This window comes from Arabidopsis lyrata, assembly GCF_000004255.2.
Source record: "Arabidopsis lyrata subsp. lyrata unplaced genomic scaffold ARALYscaffold_7, whole genome shotgun sequence".
Taxonomy (NCBI): Eukaryota; Viridiplantae; Streptophyta; class Magnoliopsida; order Brassicales; family Brassicaceae; genus Arabidopsis; species Arabidopsis lyrata.
The window spans coordinates 1259343-1274478 of NW_003302549.1; the positions used below are offsets into that span (position 1 = coordinate 1259343).

Genomic DNA, 15136 nt, shown 5'->3' on the forward strand with positions numbered 1-15136 from the left:
TCTACGATTTCTAAAGGGGTTTATCCACAGAAATCATGCCTTTTTTGGTCCACGCACCTCTTTCTCAAAATCCCATCGCGTGTCTTATTCTTTTTGGTTTTCTCCTCTAAACCAATATTAACCGAACTCAAATCAATTCTAATTTCAAAACCAATGTAAACCCATCGCTGTGACTGTGACGCCGCCGGCGAAAACCAAAAAACTCGGCGACCGTAACAACAAAAATGGAGACGACACAGAGGTACTACTTGGAAGAGAAATCAAATCACAAATAGCAACGAGAATGTTCGAAAACCCATCGCTTCCTTTGATTCCAACAACTTCCAAAAGCCCATCTGCTCAAATCTTCATTTCGAGGAGTATTACAAGGTACCTCTATACAATCAATGACACTTCCATGGCTTTTGAAACTTTGCTTCTAATAAACAACATTGTAATGTCTTCTTGTGTTGTGTTTAAGGAACAAAGGATAGTGAAAGCTGAAGAGTGGGATTCGTTTATGGAGTTTCTTCGTAAGCCATTACCTACTATAGTTTTTTGACTTCATAAGCCATTTTCAGAGTTACTTCCAAGTATGTATCCTTGGATTCTTGAATTGCTAAGTGTTACTATACTTCAAACTTTGAAGTTCAAAGTAAAAAGTTTTTTGACTTAGTGGTCTCTGTTTTTGATTCTTCAGTGGTCAATTTTGTGATTAGATTCGATTGAAATTGGAGAATGATTTCATGAAATCTCTTCAGGCTGAGGTAACTTCATGACTCTTCTTTTTTTCTAGTGTCTCATACATAATATGCTGTCTTTTGTCTACTCATATGTTGGTTTTTGTTTTCCATACTTACGGCTATAGAGGTGGTGAATTGGAGGCTATCAAGCCTTTGCCTTGGTACCTTAAGATTCTTGCTTGGCATTCTAATTTTTCACGCAAGGAGATTAGCAAAAACCAGATACTTGAGAGGTACTTTTTCATGCCAGTTGCTTCAGAACAAGTATTCACTTCCATTCGCTTACTTGTGTTAGCTCATGCTTTCTCCTAGTTATTTAGCCTTTTTTTTATCGGGGTCTTATTCAGGTTTCATGAGTTTCTCAAGTTAGAAACTGAAGTTGGGAACATGACCAGGCAAGAATCAGTTAGCTTGGTATGGTAGTGTGACATTCTTTAATGACAATTCATCGGTACATTTTATAGTTTTCCTAGTCGATTTTATTATTACGCATGTACCTCCTCTCTTCCTTGATGTACATCCAGATCATTTTGTTCTCAACAGTGAGTGATTTTTATTCGACATTGTTTGAGATGGCTGTGGACTTGAGGAATAATGGTTAACTGATTCACTTCTCTCTTTTTGTCTGAACAGTGTGTGCTGCACCTGGTTCCAAGACATTTCAGCTTCTTGAAATAATCCATGAATCATCAGAACCAGGATCTCTACCTAATGGAACGGTTTGTAATACTCTAACATCTTTACTCATTTTTCGTTGATAGATCATGTTTTGTTTCTAATTTTTGTTTGGTTGAAAAGATCCAACCTTCTTATTCACCAAACGAAAAGAACATGTACCACCAACATGATGGTCGCTAACAACGCAGGTCAACATTTCCCCATCTGCAACACCAAGAGAACCTTGTCCGTAGCATCTGAGATTAATCCCCAAAAACCCATCGCGTTGACCTCTTTGCTGCAGCCAAGAAACACCTCCAGTTCCTCGGAGCTGTTGATCGCAACCGTTGTCTCTACAATGGCCCTGCACTCCAAAGAGTCATCTACAGGTTTAATCACCAATTCGTTAATATACTCAATTCACGAATCTAAGTTAGCGTTCGTGTTTCAAAACTCTCAAATTTGGATGATTTTTTTTTACAGATACATTGCTTACTGACTTCCCTTGCTTGCTCAATACACCGAGTCTTCTTTGATGAATGCGTTTGGCATTGCCACAGGCTTAATCCGGTAAACTAATATCGATATTTCAAATCGGGTTTAAATTCTTTGTTGGATTGCATACAAGCTCAAAATGTTGTTAATCATATCAGGTGAGGTACAAGACTGACTGTGAGCAATTCTATGGGAGAGTTCTCGACAATTCTGGCGTTGTATCTTCCGTAAATGGAAACTGCATATCACAAACTGATACTCTATGGAAAAGATTGTATCCTATGGAGCCTTATGACCTTTATTTTTGGACAAGGCAATCTCAGAGCCAGCAAATATCTCAGCTCTTGAGAAATTAACCACTTATGATCTTGTTTCAGCTGTCAAGAGACAAAGCCCATTTTACTACCAGGTAAAATCATTGTCAGCCTCTTGTCCCAAACCACTTTGTTGTAAGGTTTTGTAATATTTGACTTTGTTTGTGTCTCTTTGTTGCATGTTTCAAGAGCTCATGTAGATAATGATGTCTTTCTGCAAGAAACTGTGGCTATATACAAAGCATTTCTCTACTTGATCAAGATAAACCGAGAAAGTTCGATCAAACTTTTCTGTGTTCTGACTTACGATATTGATCTTATCTGGCACACACATAAGCATTACGCTCTCTCTTTTTGCAATGATTTGACTAAGATGATTGGTAAGGTCAAGCTGAAGGGCTTACAACAGTCTGATCGGGTTTTGGAGCTGTAAATTTTCCCTACAGTTATTGTTTGTAATAGATTGATGCAGAGTTCATAAATTAAGGAGTTTATTTGTCTGAACTTCTTTACTTCTTTGAAAGGAGAGCGTTCTCTATGCAGAATGGGCATCCTACACATATTTCATAGATCTCAATTGATGGATAGATTTATGCTTTGGGGACATCTTTACTCTGTTTGGTTATGGGATGTGCAGTTTAAAGCGGAATGGTTTATTAGATGAAAATGTCTCTGATATCTCTTGTTAAATTTTGTCTCTATTGTAAGTTTGTAACTGTGAACTAGTCATTCTAACTTCCCTATTTTTCCTTTGTTTTATCTGCAGTCTCTACAAAGTGTCGTTTTCAAGGAGGTATAATCATGCCCATGTTCTCTTGTACACTTTGAATACTTGCAGCGTTATCATCATTTGTTTACTTTTACGACAAGGAATAGTGATTAGCTTGTTTACAGGCGGGCAAGAAAGATCCTGTCACGATGATGATCAGCATATTCTTGCAGTTCTTTGATATAGGAGTAGATGCGGCACTGCTCTCACAAGTTTGCGTAAGTTACAACATGTCTTCCAGATGAAAAGCTATAGGATTAATTTTTCACACTAATATTCTTTCTACTTTCATAAGGCCTTTGATGGGATGAGAATTTTGTCATTTCTCAAAGTATCTTGTGTAGGTCTGATTCTCTCTCTCTGTCTTTATTATTTTCAGTATATTTCCCTGTTATTTATTGGGATGTTGATCGTGATATCAGTGAAGGGATTCTTGACAAATCTGATGAAAGTGAGTTCTGATTTTAGCTTTTAAATTTCTTCCATTCGTCTTATACGATCTTGTTATCCACTTATTTTGGAGCTGTAGACAGTGTTGATGAAAAATTTGCTCTAGCATTAACATGTTTGATATATTAGACGGAGTCTTTCACTTCTTTTAGCTGGTGCTAACTTTCCTTGTGACGGTCACATAGTTTTAAGCAAATGTGGAGTGATTGAATTAAGTATTTTCTGCAGTAGCATTACGGAACTACTCAATGTGATCATAAAAACAATTTCTCAAGTGATGACTAATTTCTTGTTTGGCATTAGTCTGGTGATTTTACATTTTAGTAAATCAGAACTCGCAATATACTGAAAGCTTTTGGTTTGTGCAACTAGAGAGATGGCTGCCGGGGAAATTCGATATAGCTGGACATAGCCATCGGTTGTTTCATGTTCTGGTGGTTGCTGGTGTGTCCACGCAATATAGATCTAGGCTTGTGTATCTTAAGTGGAGAGACTTTGAAGAATGTTGATGAAGATTGAAGATTAGATGGAATCTTTGATGTTTTAAATCTTGTTTGTAGCTTCATATAAAAGTTGGATTACTGACGAGTGATATCTAGTGTGTTATTGTCTTGTCTTAAGATTTGCTTAAAGAAATTTTGATACTTTTTGTTTGATTTTGATATATGATGATTAGTGTGTTGTTGCATTGGTCAGCATAAACTGCTTCATATTCTTGCTCACTTTGAAGCTAGAGATTGTTCAATACGATTGGAATGGGATTCGAGTTGAAACTATTCTTGGAAAAGGTAAGTTTTGATTTGCTATAACGCAGAATGGCTTGAGTCAACAAAGTTGCTGATTTGAAGAAACATATAACTTTGTAATTTTACATGTATTGGAGACTGGAAGCAACTCACATAGTTGAAAACTAAGCTTTGGGCAGAAATCTGAATTTACAAATGGAGCTGAAAACTCGTCGAAACAAGCCATCCTGATATGCTCTGGAGTGGCTGGAGGGAACCAGTTGGTGAGTACTACCTCGCTTGTGGCCGCTTCCTTTATCACGATGCTGAAAGAAAGAACGGTGGCTCACCCACTGCTTTAGATGAATGTATTGCCTGTTTATTCGGATTCCCCTGATTAAACAAAGTATAATCTCAGGTTCATCAGTTGCAAATGTGTTGCTACCAATTTAAAGAGCTTCTTCTTATGGTAGCATACTTTGAGAAGAGAAACATTGAGTTCGAATGGAATGTCGTTAATGGAAGGTATTTTGTAGTTTCCAGGTCCGCAAGTGAGTAAAGCTCCTGGTATACTCCATGTATGAGCTGCATCTCCCCACTTGAGCTCTTCTAAAGCTACCCAACCTAGTCCTTGTACAAACGCTCCTTGTAGCAAATGGTGGATTTCAAACACAACACTTCTCTTTCTGATTCTCTTGGATTTTAAAGATTTCAAAAGGCCAACTAACAGCTAAACTCCTAGGACTTTGAGAGAAGAATGCGCACTTGTCCAATATCAATGGCTGGGTTAAGAGAAAAGGAGAGTTTTGTTCATCAAAATCTTGTGAGTTTATATCAAATTGCAAGAAGAAAGAAAGAATACCTCAGGGAATGTGTTGAAATTGTGTTAAGATGCAACAGGCTCCATTCTTGCTATAATATGCTCACAAGCGTCTAAAACTGCAGCACCATACATATCAGAGGCAATCAAAACGACCAGAGAGCAATAACAGGTTTTGAGGCATTTGGAACCTATTAAGAGAGCAACTTGAGCAACCTTTGCAATGTGCAGTGGTGAAGAGAGTGGGAGTAATGTGTGATGGAAAACATTAAAGTTCATCTCCTAAAGTGAAGAAAACATTAAAATAGGAAACTAGCATAATGATTGGACAAATCTGTACCAATATTTCAGATGTGTAGATGATATTTCAACTCACTTTGTTTGATTTCTTCAGCTTCTATTCTTTGAATCCAGTTTTCAGTTATATGCTCCAACCTGTAAAAACGGTTGCAGAACAAAATGATGAAATTTTTTTTAGTATCTCAAAATACAGATTCTAGTTTTTTTCTCAATTGTATCTAAAACAAACACAACTTTCAGATTTTGAAGAAAATGTTAATTGAAGTAGTTTTGTTTCATACCTTACACAAAAAGAACAAGTACAGTAATATATATTTTATAAGAAGAGGAGGAGGAGAGGAGCTACATGTCTACTATTTTTAGTTTTTTAGCCAATCAGCGAGCTCCACTTCATACCCCACTTTTACCGATCGCGTGATTTCACACCCACTCTCACCCATCTCGCGTTGAGCGCGTGTCTCCGATTTCTAAAGGGGTTTATCCACAGAAATCATGCCTTTTTTGGTCCACGCACCTCTTTCTCAAAATCCCATCGCGTGTCTTATTTTTTTTGGTTTTCTCCTTTAAACCAATATTAACCGAACTCAAATCAATTCTGATTTCAAAACCAATGTAAACCCATAAAAACCCAGAGGTACTACTTGGAAGAGAAATCAAATCGAAAATAGCCAAGAGAATGTTGAAAACCCCTCAAATCCGATGCTTCCTTTGATTCCAAGCTCCAAAACAAGTATTATTAAAGAAGCAAGCATTTGGGTGTTATGATTAGAGAAGAAGCAAGTAATGCAAGAACCGATCACAGTACTAGTCAGAAAGCAAAATTCAAAGAACAAGGTGGCTTTGAGAGCAGTCATATCAAGCAAAAGAACTATGGCGATCACCAGTTATCATCATGCCCACATCTCTGTCCAGTATCATCATGCCCACATCTCTGTCCAGTATGAATTCATTGCTGCTGCAGCTTCTGTTAATAACGAATTCATTGACATGATAAACCCGAGAGAGTACAAAAAAACCCACATTGGGAACCATGAGATGATGACAAAGACTCCTGAGAGAATCAATATCATAACAGTGACAAAGAATCTCCAGAACCTGAAAGAAGTAAATCTTACCCAACTCCCTCAATGGATATTACATGCATCCCTCCCTTCTTGGAGAAATGATGATGGTGCGTTTATGCCGGATGTTGCTACAATTCTCACGAGCTAGCTAGACCATCAAGGACTCCAATTCTTCCTAGTTTAAAAATGGCTATATTCACTTGTTCTGTTAAAAAAATAAAAAAGTTTCTTAGATCTGCAATTTTTAACAAGGCAATGGAAAACATTTTTAGTTAAAATTATTTTACTTTTTAACTAACATTTTTTTATTTATTTTTATTCTATATTCTTTAACAGTCAATAAAAAGAAGAAGTGGGCCGTTGTGACTTTAACATCCCAAAAGTGAAAAGCCCGATTGGCTTAAAGTCTTAACACAGGCCCACGACCTCTCATTTTTCAAACAAAATCAGACCGTTGGGGGTTCTTTTTTTTTTCCCTTATAAACGGCTCATCTTCCTCAAGAAGCCTCCTTTATACAAGACGCCCCCACTACTTTAGTCTTTTTCTACTACAAACCTGAGATTTTTAGTCTGAGAGAGAAAGAGAAGACGAAGAGAGAAGATAACACAAACAAGATGATGACTTCTTGTTCGCTTGTTCCTCAACAATCTACCGGTAAGAGAAAGATCTTTGATTTTTCCTTTTTTTAGGGTTTTTACGGACAAAGATTGATTTTTTTTTTCGTGATCTTCGATTTCCGTTTTTATCTGGTTTTTTTCGTTTCTTGTAATATCTATGAATAACGAAACGAAACTGTTGCGAATCAAGTTTAAAAGTCCGTGACTTTGACTGTAGTTTTTCTTAATTTGATATGGCTGATTGTTGCAAATTGAATCTAAAGTTGTGAACTTTGGTTTTGTTTTGTTGTGTAGAAGATGATGTTGTTGTGGTAGATGGCAAAAACGTTGCGAAAGGAAGAAACCGTCAAGTTCTTGGTGATATAGGTAATGTTGTTCGAGGAAATTACCCAAAGAACAACGAACCGGCAAAGATCAATCATCGTCCTCGTACACGCTCTCAAAATGCCACACTTCTTGTGGAGGATAATCTCAAAGTTTGTTCCTTTTTCCCTGCCTTTTGGTGAACAATTAGGTTTCTTTGTTAGATTTGATATACTCATGTCATACCTTTATCTCTTTGACCTGCAGAATCCTGTAGTCAAGAGAATCGCAGTACCAAAGCCAAAGAAAGTAGCTGGGAAATCAAAGGTTATAGAAGTGATTGAGATAAGTTCAGACAGTGATGAAGAACTTGGTATAGTTGCTGTTCGAGAGAAAAAGGCTACTAAGAAGAAAGCAACCACTTACACATCTGTTCTCACCGCTAGAAGCAAGGTACATTTTACTTGTGAAATGATGATTCTTGATGTGAAGTAAGAAAATGATTTGGTATGTTCTGAATTTTCTTCTTTTGCTTTTTCAGGCTGCTTGTGGTTTAGAGAAGAAACAGAAAGAAAAGATTGTTGATATCGATTCTGCTGATGTTAAGAATGACCTTGCGGCTGTGGAATATGTGGAAGATATCTACAGTTTCTACAAGTCTGTTGAGGTTTGATGCTACTATTCATGAATCTTTACTTGCACCATTGTTGTAGTGTGAACTTGTTTACTTAAGTTATCATTTGGATTGGCAGAGTGAATGGAGGCCACGCGATTACATGGGATCTCAGCCTGAGATTAATGAAAAGATGAGACTGATTCTGGTGGAATGGTTGATAGATGTCCATGTCAAATTCGAGCTAAACCCGGAAACATTTTACCTCACTGTGAACATTCTGGATCGCTTCTTGTCGGTGAAGCCAGTGCCTCGAAAAGAATTGCAGCTAGTTGGTCTCAGTGCTCTTCTCATGTCATCCAAGTACGAAGAAATTTGGCCACCACAGGTGATAAGAAACAGAGAACTTTTGAACCTTCTGAATTTGATTCTTCTTGTCTTCAGCTAAATCAAAACATAATTCTTCTGCAGGTGGAAGATCTAGCTGATATTGCAGACCATGCATACAGTCACAAACAGATTCTGGTGATGGAGAAGACAATACTGTCTGCACTTGAGTGGTACTTGACAGTTCCGACTCATTATGTCTTCCTGGCTCGTTTCATCAAAGCTTCCATTGCAGACGAAAAGGTAAGAGAGCATTTTTCTAGTCTCTTCCATGGTTTTACATTACATTATATTGCACATTCAAGTGTTTTTTTTTGTCTTCAGATGGAGAATATGGTGCACTATTTGGCAGAGTTAGGCGTAATGCATTACGATACAATGATAATGTTCAGTCCATCTATGGTAGCTGCTTCTGCAATCTACGCAGCAAGATCTTCTCTTCGCCAAGTTCCCATTTGGACCAACACTCTCAAGCATCACACTGGCTATTCCGAGACCCAGCTCATGTAAGAAAGTTCCTTTCTTTTTTCATTTGCATCATATGGGTTTTGTGTCTGTGGTTGGATATTGATTCTTTTGTAATGATGAAACAGGGACTGTGCAAAGCTGTTGGCGTATCAGCAATGGAAACAACAACAAGAAGGGAGTGAGAGTAGTACTACTACTAAGGGAGCTTTACAAAAGAAATACTCCAAGGATGAACGCTTTGCTGTGGCTTTGATCCCTCCGGCCAAAGCTTTGTTGACCGGAACTGAATCTGCCTAGGAGCTGGGAGCCTTTAAGAAGACGGAGAAGCTGAAGAACCAAGTCTAGTTTCATTTTCCTTCTGAAAATCAAGTCAAGTTTCATTAGATAATAATATTTTGTACAAGTCTAATGAGTCGCTTTGAAACCAAGTTCTTTAGCATAATTTATTCCCCAACACAAAGCATATGTTTCACTATATCTTGTGAGAAGTCAGTTTCTTCTGAGAAGTTTCATTAGATATAATATTTTTTACAAGTCTATGAATTACTTTGAAATCAAGTTCTATAGTACACATGATCTAAAACTAGCATGATTCATTCCCCAACACACATCATATGTTTCACTAGTTCTTGTGAGAAGTCAGTTTCTTCTTGTCCCGTCCATTCTGGGTTTAAAACCACCTTCTGGTCTGAAAACTTGACTCTGTTGGTGGGAAAGAGAACCCACTTGATATTTACAGATCCTGCGGTTGCGAACCTTGAAAGAAGACACTAAAGAGAGTTACCAACCTTTGGAGAAGCTTTGTTCACCACAACCTCAGACATGGAAGTGCTTGTATCCATTCGGAAATTGAAAAGCCAATCATCTTTGGATCTTCACTCAGAAAGGGAGAAGGTTAACCACGTTAAGTTCCAAGGCCCTTTCTTCTAACCAATTCTCTACACCAATCCAACGTTTTAGATAGCTGTGCCTCGATGACCTCCAACATTGACCGTTTCCTTCTCTTTTCATCTTCAAGATCAAGAGTTCGATATGCTAGTGTAAGCAAGTAGATACCAGGGTGCAGTCTCCTGTAGAAGGCAAAAGGTCATATATAAGTTAATTACTTCACAAACAACAACTAATACAGAGACGAGCCCCTTTCTCCAAGGTCATTGGAAAGAGAGGTAAGCAGACTCAAGATGACTAAGAAACAATGTGGTCAACGCCAAGGTTACAAAAATATCTTGATCGGAAGTGATTTCTATCGAAATAGCTGTAGCCCTCCTCATTTTAAGCTATAACCAGTAGAATATCTTAAGTTGCTTTCTCTTCATATGTATAATAAGCTTACCCATCCAGTCTACTCCCCTCTTCCAGTCCATCCCAAAATCTTTGTGCCAAGACCGTCCTGCTCTTTTTATCTTTCCCATAAGTTTCAACATACCATCCTCCGACATCATGCAAACCACAACGAGGCTCAAACAACCAAAACCTGTTTTCACATCCATGCAATTATGGTTTTATGTCACTGAGGTAAGAAGGATAAAGGCTACGTTAGAGATCAGTGTCATAAGTTCAAAACATCTTCAATACCAAGATCACTGACTACTTCAGTATTTCAACAAAGGCAACTACAGAATTCTGTGTTCAAGATATCAATTTATTAAATTGCATTCTATTGAAGATGAAACCGTGACACAGCTGTCCAATCCTTGTTATTTATTCGATAGAGTTAAAAGTGAGCCAGAACTGAAATAAAGCAAAAAGAATATTTGGCTTACTTGCTTGGTGGTAATTTCGCTCTACTGCATCTACACTCGCAAATGGAAACCTTTTCCCCAATTCTGTACCAGTGCAAATGTCTCACCTGTAGAGTGTGGATGAGGATTTTTCAGGCATGCTTATTCCATCAAATAACTAGCAGAGCTTATCTATATGCATCACAGAACAATGCCCCGAAAAAAGTACATGTTGTAATTTGCAGAAGGTACATGAAAAGAAATGCAAGATCATACGAGTCACAAACCAGAAATGTCCTATGTTTCATTATCACGTGAGTTTTAGCACCATTCCCATCATAGACATTACATGAACCTTCATCTGGACTTGTTCCAAGACCACTTATAGTTCCAACAAGAAGTCTGGCTCCACTTTCATTTCCAGGTAACGTTTCAGTTTCATGCTTAGATCTTTCATCTGAATTGAGGAAAACGTGTATGAGATCGTGATCACCCTCAATTTGTTTCTTTTCAAAATACCCTTTTGGGGGAATCCTAATAGCTGTAGCAACAACTCTTCCCGAAACATGCAGCTGAATATCTTTATATGCATCCAAAACATGGTTTTTACTTCTAGAAGATTGTATATGAGATATCTGAAGTCCAATCCTTTCATCAGACATCGTGTCATAGTTGCCTTTCTCAAGTGCCTGACCCAGGTCCGAATCCATAAATGACGACAAAGCCAATTTCTTGGAGCAAGCAGAAGAAAGCTCAAGGAAATTATCAACCAAGCAAACCATACCAAAAAGATCCCGTCCTGAAACCAAATGCAAAACCTCTCGTGTATCACACACAGACCTTTCCTCAGCTTCAAAACAATCAGGAAGAAGCTCCACAGATTCAACATCAGGCCCAAAGTACGCGGCTCGTATAGCCGAATAAAAATCTTCTTCCAATTCATCTAAGTAACCTGTACCATTTGCCACTCTCTTCTCCAATACTATATCATGTATTGCTTCTCTATACCACTTTAACCATTCAACTACTTCCATCTCTTGACTCAATGTCAATCGTGTTTTATACCTGTGAATCATATACCCTTGTCTACATTGTTTCGTCATTACCATTCTCCGAGATAGCAAATATCTATCATAGTGTGCTCTCTTTGCAGAATCTGAAAGAATCTGCATCATCACCACAAATCATATATCATTCATCAGACACTTCACTTAAGCTATTCACCAAATCAAGCTTTCTTCTCTGTACCTCATAAGCAGCGAGAATCTGAACGAAGCGTATGGAATTAGATGGATCTTTCTTAGATTCGATCAGATCAGGATGAGTCTCTTTCGCGAGTCTACGAAATGATGCTTTGATCTCTGCGATTGAGCTGGTTTCGGAGACATTCAAGATAACGTACGCGTTCTCCACCGGAAACTCGTTCCGATTCGACTCAGCCTCGCCGCTCAGCAACCGAGTACTTTGGCTCCGTACGAATCCGTAATTCAATTGAAACGGAATCGTAACCGGAACCAATCTACTAAAACGCCGTCGTATCAATCCGGCGAGAATCGTCATGTCACCAAGAAGTTCTCTCAGGTGGGAACGGAAGCAGGAAGGGGAAGGGTAACGGCACGCCGACAACACGTGGTTTAACGATTTCCCGCCACGTCATCACGAGCTTTGGTCAACAGTAAAAACGGTCTTACGGAAGAGATGAGCCAAATTAATCTAACTGGGCCTTAAATTTTTAATGGGCCTTGTCCTTTTTTCCCAGATATACTAAGGGCATCCGGTATCCTTGCGTATCCGGTATCCTTGCGTGGGGTGTATCTATTTTAAAATACAGAAATAATGTAAAAGTTGTCTCTCTCTTCACATCCGGGTGTAAGTTTATACTCGGGTGTAAGCCACTCTATCTCTCTCTTTCTTTCTTTCTTTTTTCTCTCTCACTTTAAATTATAATAATAAAAAAAATCTTACACTCCTCTTTCACACTTAAGACCATCCGCAGTGGTGTAAGTGTGAGGGAGGGGTGTAAGATTTTTTTTATTATTATAATTTAAAGTGAGAGAGAAAAGAGAGAGAAAGAAAGAGAGATAGAGTGGCTTACACCCGAGTGTAACTTACACCCGGGTGTGAAGAGAGAGACAACTTTTACATTATTTCTGTATTTTAAAATAGATACACCCCACACAAGGATACACCACTGCGGATGCTCTAACACCACTGCGGATGGTCTAAGAGCATTGGCAAAAGCTGCTTGTATGGGTGTAACAATTTTTTTATTGTTATCATTTAAAGCAAAAGAGAAAAAAAAAAGAAAAAAAAAAAGAGAGAGAGAAAGAGGCCACGTAACCCTTGCAACCGATTGTAACTTAAGATTCGGATGTACATAAAAGTGGACTATTCTGATTATTTCTCAATTTTAAATTACTCACACCCCATGTTCGGCTATACCACTGCGTGTGGTCTAACTTAATTATGGTGAAGTGAGATTGTACGTGGGCGTATACTCACCATGGCCTTCTATGAATAATTATTTTGGCTGAAAATATTTATAAACTATATTCAATGATTGAAACTAATTTTCTTTCACAGAAATGCATGTAATTTGTTACGTATGAATCATTATGCATAAAGACATTAATTATTTTTGGGCTTGATTCCAAAATGTTTTTTTTACTAATTATCAAATGATGTTTGACAATCCAACAAACAGTCACTTTCTTTTTCCAACTATAAATCGCAATATTTCAAATAAAAATAAATGCCAGCATTTAATTACCTCACACACACACGCACAAAAAAAAAAAAAAGAGAAGAGATTTTTATTGATTTTTTTTTTTTAAATACCAAGCACTTTAAAACAACACAAATATCATAAGTTTTCAATTAGCTGGTTAAGAGATATAACAAGAAAAAAAAAAAAAAACCAGAGAAGAATCTTTAAAGAGATGGGTGTGGTAGAGGAAGCTCACAACGTGAAGGTGATTGGTTCAGGAGATCAAGCCACGATCGTGTTAGGTCACGGGTTCGGCACGGACCAGTCAGTATGGAAACACCTGGTTCCACATCTGGTCGACGATTACCGCATCGTGCTTTACGACAACATGGGAGCCGGTACGACAAACCCTGACTATTTTGACTTCGATCGTTACTCGAATCTCGAAGGTTACTCTTTCGATTTGATTGCAATCTTAGAAGATCTCAAGATTGAGTCTTGTATCTTTGTTGGTCACTCTGTTTCTGCCATGATTGGTATCTTGGCTTCTCTTAACCGTCCTGATCTCTTCTCCAAAATCGTCATGATTTCTGCTTCTCCAAGGTACTCATCATCATCTCTTTTTCTCGATTAATCATAGAAATCTTTTTTGCTTTTTATCTCATTCTGACATAATTTAGACAGAAGGGTCTCTCTGTTCCTTCTCTTGTCTGATTTCATAAAATCTATTTAAATATTAAGATATTTTGTTTTAAATATTATCTCTACTTTTCTATTATCTCGGGTGAAGATTCATAGAGATTTTTTTTGCATATTTATTTCTCACTCTGACATAATTTCGACGAAGTGCCTCTCTGTTCCTTCTCTTGCCTGAGTCATCCTATTTCTCAAAATCAATAAAGCATTTTTGTTATATATAAAATCTGTTAATTTTAATCAGAAAACCTAGAAATTTGTTTATTTGATTTTACTGAGGTTTTGCTTACACTTTTTTTTTTTTTATTGATAACGGTGCTCACATAGTATTATTTTAATTGATAACGGTGCTCACAAATATCCATTTGTTTATGTTAATTTTATATTGTTTTGGTACGTTTATAGATACTTAAACGATGTTGATTACCAAGGTGGATTCGAACAAGAAGACTTGAACCAACTCTTTGAAGCGATCCGAAGCAACTACAAAGCATGGTGCTTAGGTTTCGCTCCACTCGCCGTCGGTGGAGACTTAGACTTAATCGCCGTTCAAGAATTCAGCAGAACACTCTTCAACATGCGTCCCGACATTGCTCTTTCTGTTGCTCAGACCATTTTCCAAAGTGACATGAGACAGATCTTACCTTATGTCTCTGTTCCTTGTCACATTCTTCAAAGTATTAAGGACTTAGCCGTACCAGTCGTCGTCTCCGAGTATCTTCACGCCAATCTTGGATCTGAATCCGTCGTTGAAGTTATTCCTTCTGATGGTCATCTTCCTCAGCTTAGCTCACCGGATACTGTTATTCCCGTTATCCTCCGTCACATTCGTAATGACATTGCTGTGTGATTGTGAGAAATGTAGTTAATTAGTTAATTAAAGGATGTCTGAAAATTGAAAATAAATTTCTGATGTGATATGTCTGTCTATTGAGAACAATGTTTCGTTGTCGTTTGGTTCTGATTCGTTTGTCTTGAGTATTTGATCTTTTGTTGTTCTGATCTTGTTAAACGAAAAGTCTCTTGTCTTTTGTCCAGCTTTGCTCGAGAGCTCATTATTGCTCGATGTAATAGTGATGTTCGTAACTGATGGTCCATAGTGAATTATTGCAACTTTGCAAGTGTACTTGTGCTATAATATGTGTGAGTAGCGAATATTAACATGCGACATATACTATGAATTAGCATTAGCATTGAGTTAGCTGGTTTCTTCGGCCTGGACAGAGTTTTGTCGAATCATAAATCATATATATTGTGATGGTTTAAAATTTGCCTATTTATGAAAAAAAAAGTAATAAGTTCTAAAC

At 37.6% G+C, this 15136-nt stretch overlaps 4 protein-coding genes and 2 long non-coding RNA genes across 30 annotated transcripts; 4 read left to right on the forward strand and 2 right to left on the reverse strand.

The window, feature by feature from the left end:
• The first annotated feature begins 148 nt into the window (after positions 1 to 148).
• LOC110226241 lies at positions 149 to 4382 on the forward strand. Of its 16 annotated transcripts, none has more exons than XR_002330293.1 (14): positions 181 to 369; positions 461 to 572; positions 680 to 746; positions 848 to 955; positions 1070 to 1264; positions 1356 to 1441; positions 1589 to 1768; positions 1863 to 1949; positions 2033 to 2283; positions 2378 to 2981; positions 3083 to 3175; positions 3337 to 3408; positions 4104 to 4195; positions 4291 to 4382. XR_002330293.1 is itself a non-coding variant. In XM_021017074.1 (5 exons), exons 1-5 carry the CDS (start codon positions 2818 to 2820, stop codon positions 4176 to 4178), a joined length of 390 nt encoding a protein of 129 aa, XP_020872733.1. In that variant the 5' UTR covers positions 2370 to 2817; the 3' UTR covers positions 4179 to 4194. The 16 variants fall into 16 exon arrangements, 1 of the variants encoding a protein (XP_020872733.1); XR_002330300.1 differs by lacking the exons at positions 4104 to 4195; positions 4291 to 4382 and adding an exon at positions 3780 to 4095 and having other exon boundaries at positions 186 to 369; positions 2378 to 2568; positions 2955 to 2981; XR_002330296.1 differs by lacking the exons at positions 4104 to 4195; positions 4291 to 4382 and adding an exon at positions 3780 to 4095 and having other exon boundaries at positions 182 to 369; positions 848 to 986.
• Positions 4228 to 6557, reverse strand: LOC110226242. Of its 9 annotated transcripts, XR_002330309.1 has the most exons (5): positions 6368 to 6557; positions 5599 to 6216; positions 5329 to 5387; positions 4995 to 5234; positions 4228 to 4914 (listed from the first exon to the last, which is right to left on the reverse strand). It is a non-coding gene; the product is annotated as an uncharacterized LOC110226242 (long non-coding RNA). The 9 variants fall into 9 exon arrangements; XR_002330311.1 differs by lacking the exon at positions 5599 to 6216 and having other exon boundaries at positions 6368 to 6553; XR_002330308.1 differs by having other exon boundaries at positions 5599 to 6553.
• LOC110226244 lies at positions 4883 to 5331 on the forward strand. The gene is made up of 2 exons (XR_002330317.1): positions 4883 to 4955; positions 5078 to 5331. It is a non-coding gene; the product is annotated as an uncharacterized LOC110226244 (long non-coding RNA).
• Positions 6558 to 6803: 246 nt separating the features above from the next.
• Positions 6804 to 9180, forward strand: LOC9303016 (cyclin-B1-1). 2 transcript variants are annotated; one of them, XM_021018966.1, is made up of 8 exons: positions 6804 to 6971; positions 7232 to 7410; positions 7505 to 7690; positions 7779 to 7904; positions 7990 to 8238; positions 8322 to 8480; positions 8562 to 8743; positions 8831 to 9180. In XM_021018966.1, exons 1-8 carry the CDS (start codon positions 6932 to 6934, stop codon positions 9000 to 9002), a joined length of 1293 nt encoding a protein of 430 aa, XP_020874625.1. In that variant the 5' UTR covers positions 6804 to 6931; the 3' UTR covers positions 9003 to 9180. The 2 variants fall into 2 exon arrangements, with proteins under 2 accessions (XP_020874625.1, XP_020874624.1); XM_021018965.1 differs by having other exon boundaries at positions 6805 to 6971; positions 7229 to 7410; positions 8831 to 9165.
• An 18-nt stretch (positions 9181 to 9198) lies between these two features.
• On the reverse strand, positions 9199 to 12163 carry LOC9303017. Its single transcript, XM_021018964.1, has 5 exons — positions 11675 to 12163; positions 10714 to 11592; positions 10469 to 10554; positions 10039 to 10179; positions 9199 to 9775 (listed from the first exon to the last, which is right to left on the reverse strand). Exons 1-5 carry the CDS (start codon positions 11984 to 11986, stop codon positions 9610 to 9612), a joined length of 1584 nt encoding a protein of 527 aa, XP_020874623.1. The 5' UTR covers positions 11987 to 12163; the 3' UTR covers positions 9199 to 9609.
• A 1071-nt stretch (positions 12164 to 13234) lies between these two features.
• On the forward strand, positions 13235 to 14942 carry LOC9305057 (probable esterase KAI2). The gene is made up of 2 exons (XM_002866899.2): positions 13235 to 13736; positions 14235 to 14942. Exons 1-2 carry the CDS (start codon positions 13366 to 13368, stop codon positions 14677 to 14679), a joined length of 816 nt encoding a protein of 271 aa, XP_002866945.1. The 5' UTR covers positions 13235 to 13365; the 3' UTR covers positions 14680 to 14942.
• Positions 14943 to 15136: the final 194 nt, after the last annotated feature.

Excerpts from the sequence above, each read along its gene's own strand:
- LOC9303017 (XM_021018964.1), bottom strand. The coding sequence starts at position 11,986 with ATGACGATTCTCGCCGGATTGATACGACGGCGTTTTAGTAGATTGGTT. Across the intron at positions 10,555-10,713 it reads TGAAACATAGGACATTTCTG|GTGAGACATTTGCACTGGTA; the intron begins GTTTGTGACTCG and ends CACACTCTACAG. Across the intron at positions 10,180-10,468 it reads GCGAAATTACCACCAAGCAA|GTTTTGGTTGTTTGAGCCTC; the intron begins GTAAGCCAAATA and ends ATGTGAAAACAG.
- LOC110226241 (XM_021017074.1), top strand. The coding sequence starts at position 2,818 with ATGTGCAGTTTAAAGCGGAATGGTTTATTAGATGAAAAT. Across the intron at positions 2,857-2,954 it reads ATGGTTTATTAGATGAAAAT|TCTCTACAAAGTGTCGTTTT; the intron begins GTCTCTGATATC and ends TTTTATCTGCAG. Across the intron at positions 3,409-4,103 it reads TCTTGACAAATCTGATGAAA|CATAAACTGCTTCATATTCT; the intron begins GTGAGTTCTGAT and ends TGCATTGGTCAG.
- LOC9303016 (XM_021018965.1), top strand. The coding sequence starts at position 6,932 with ATGATGACTTCTTGTTCGCTTGTTCCTCAACAATCTACCG. Across the intron at positions 7,411-7,504 it reads TTGTGGAGGATAATCTCAAA|AATCCTGTAGTCAAGAGAAT; the intron begins GTTTGTTCCTTT and ends TTTGACCTGCAG. Across the intron at positions 8,239-8,321 it reads AAGAAATTTGGCCACCACAG|GTGGAAGATCTAGCTGATAT; the intron begins GTGATAAGAAAC and ends ATTCTTCTGCAG.
- LOC9305057 (XM_002866899.2), top strand. The coding sequence starts at position 13,366 with ATGGGTGTGGTAGAGGAAGCTCACAACGTGAAGGTGATTGGTTCAGGA. Across the intron at positions 13,737-14,234 it reads ATGATTTCTGCTTCTCCAAG|ATACTTAAACGATGTTGATT; the intron begins GTACTCATCATC and ends GTACGTTTATAG.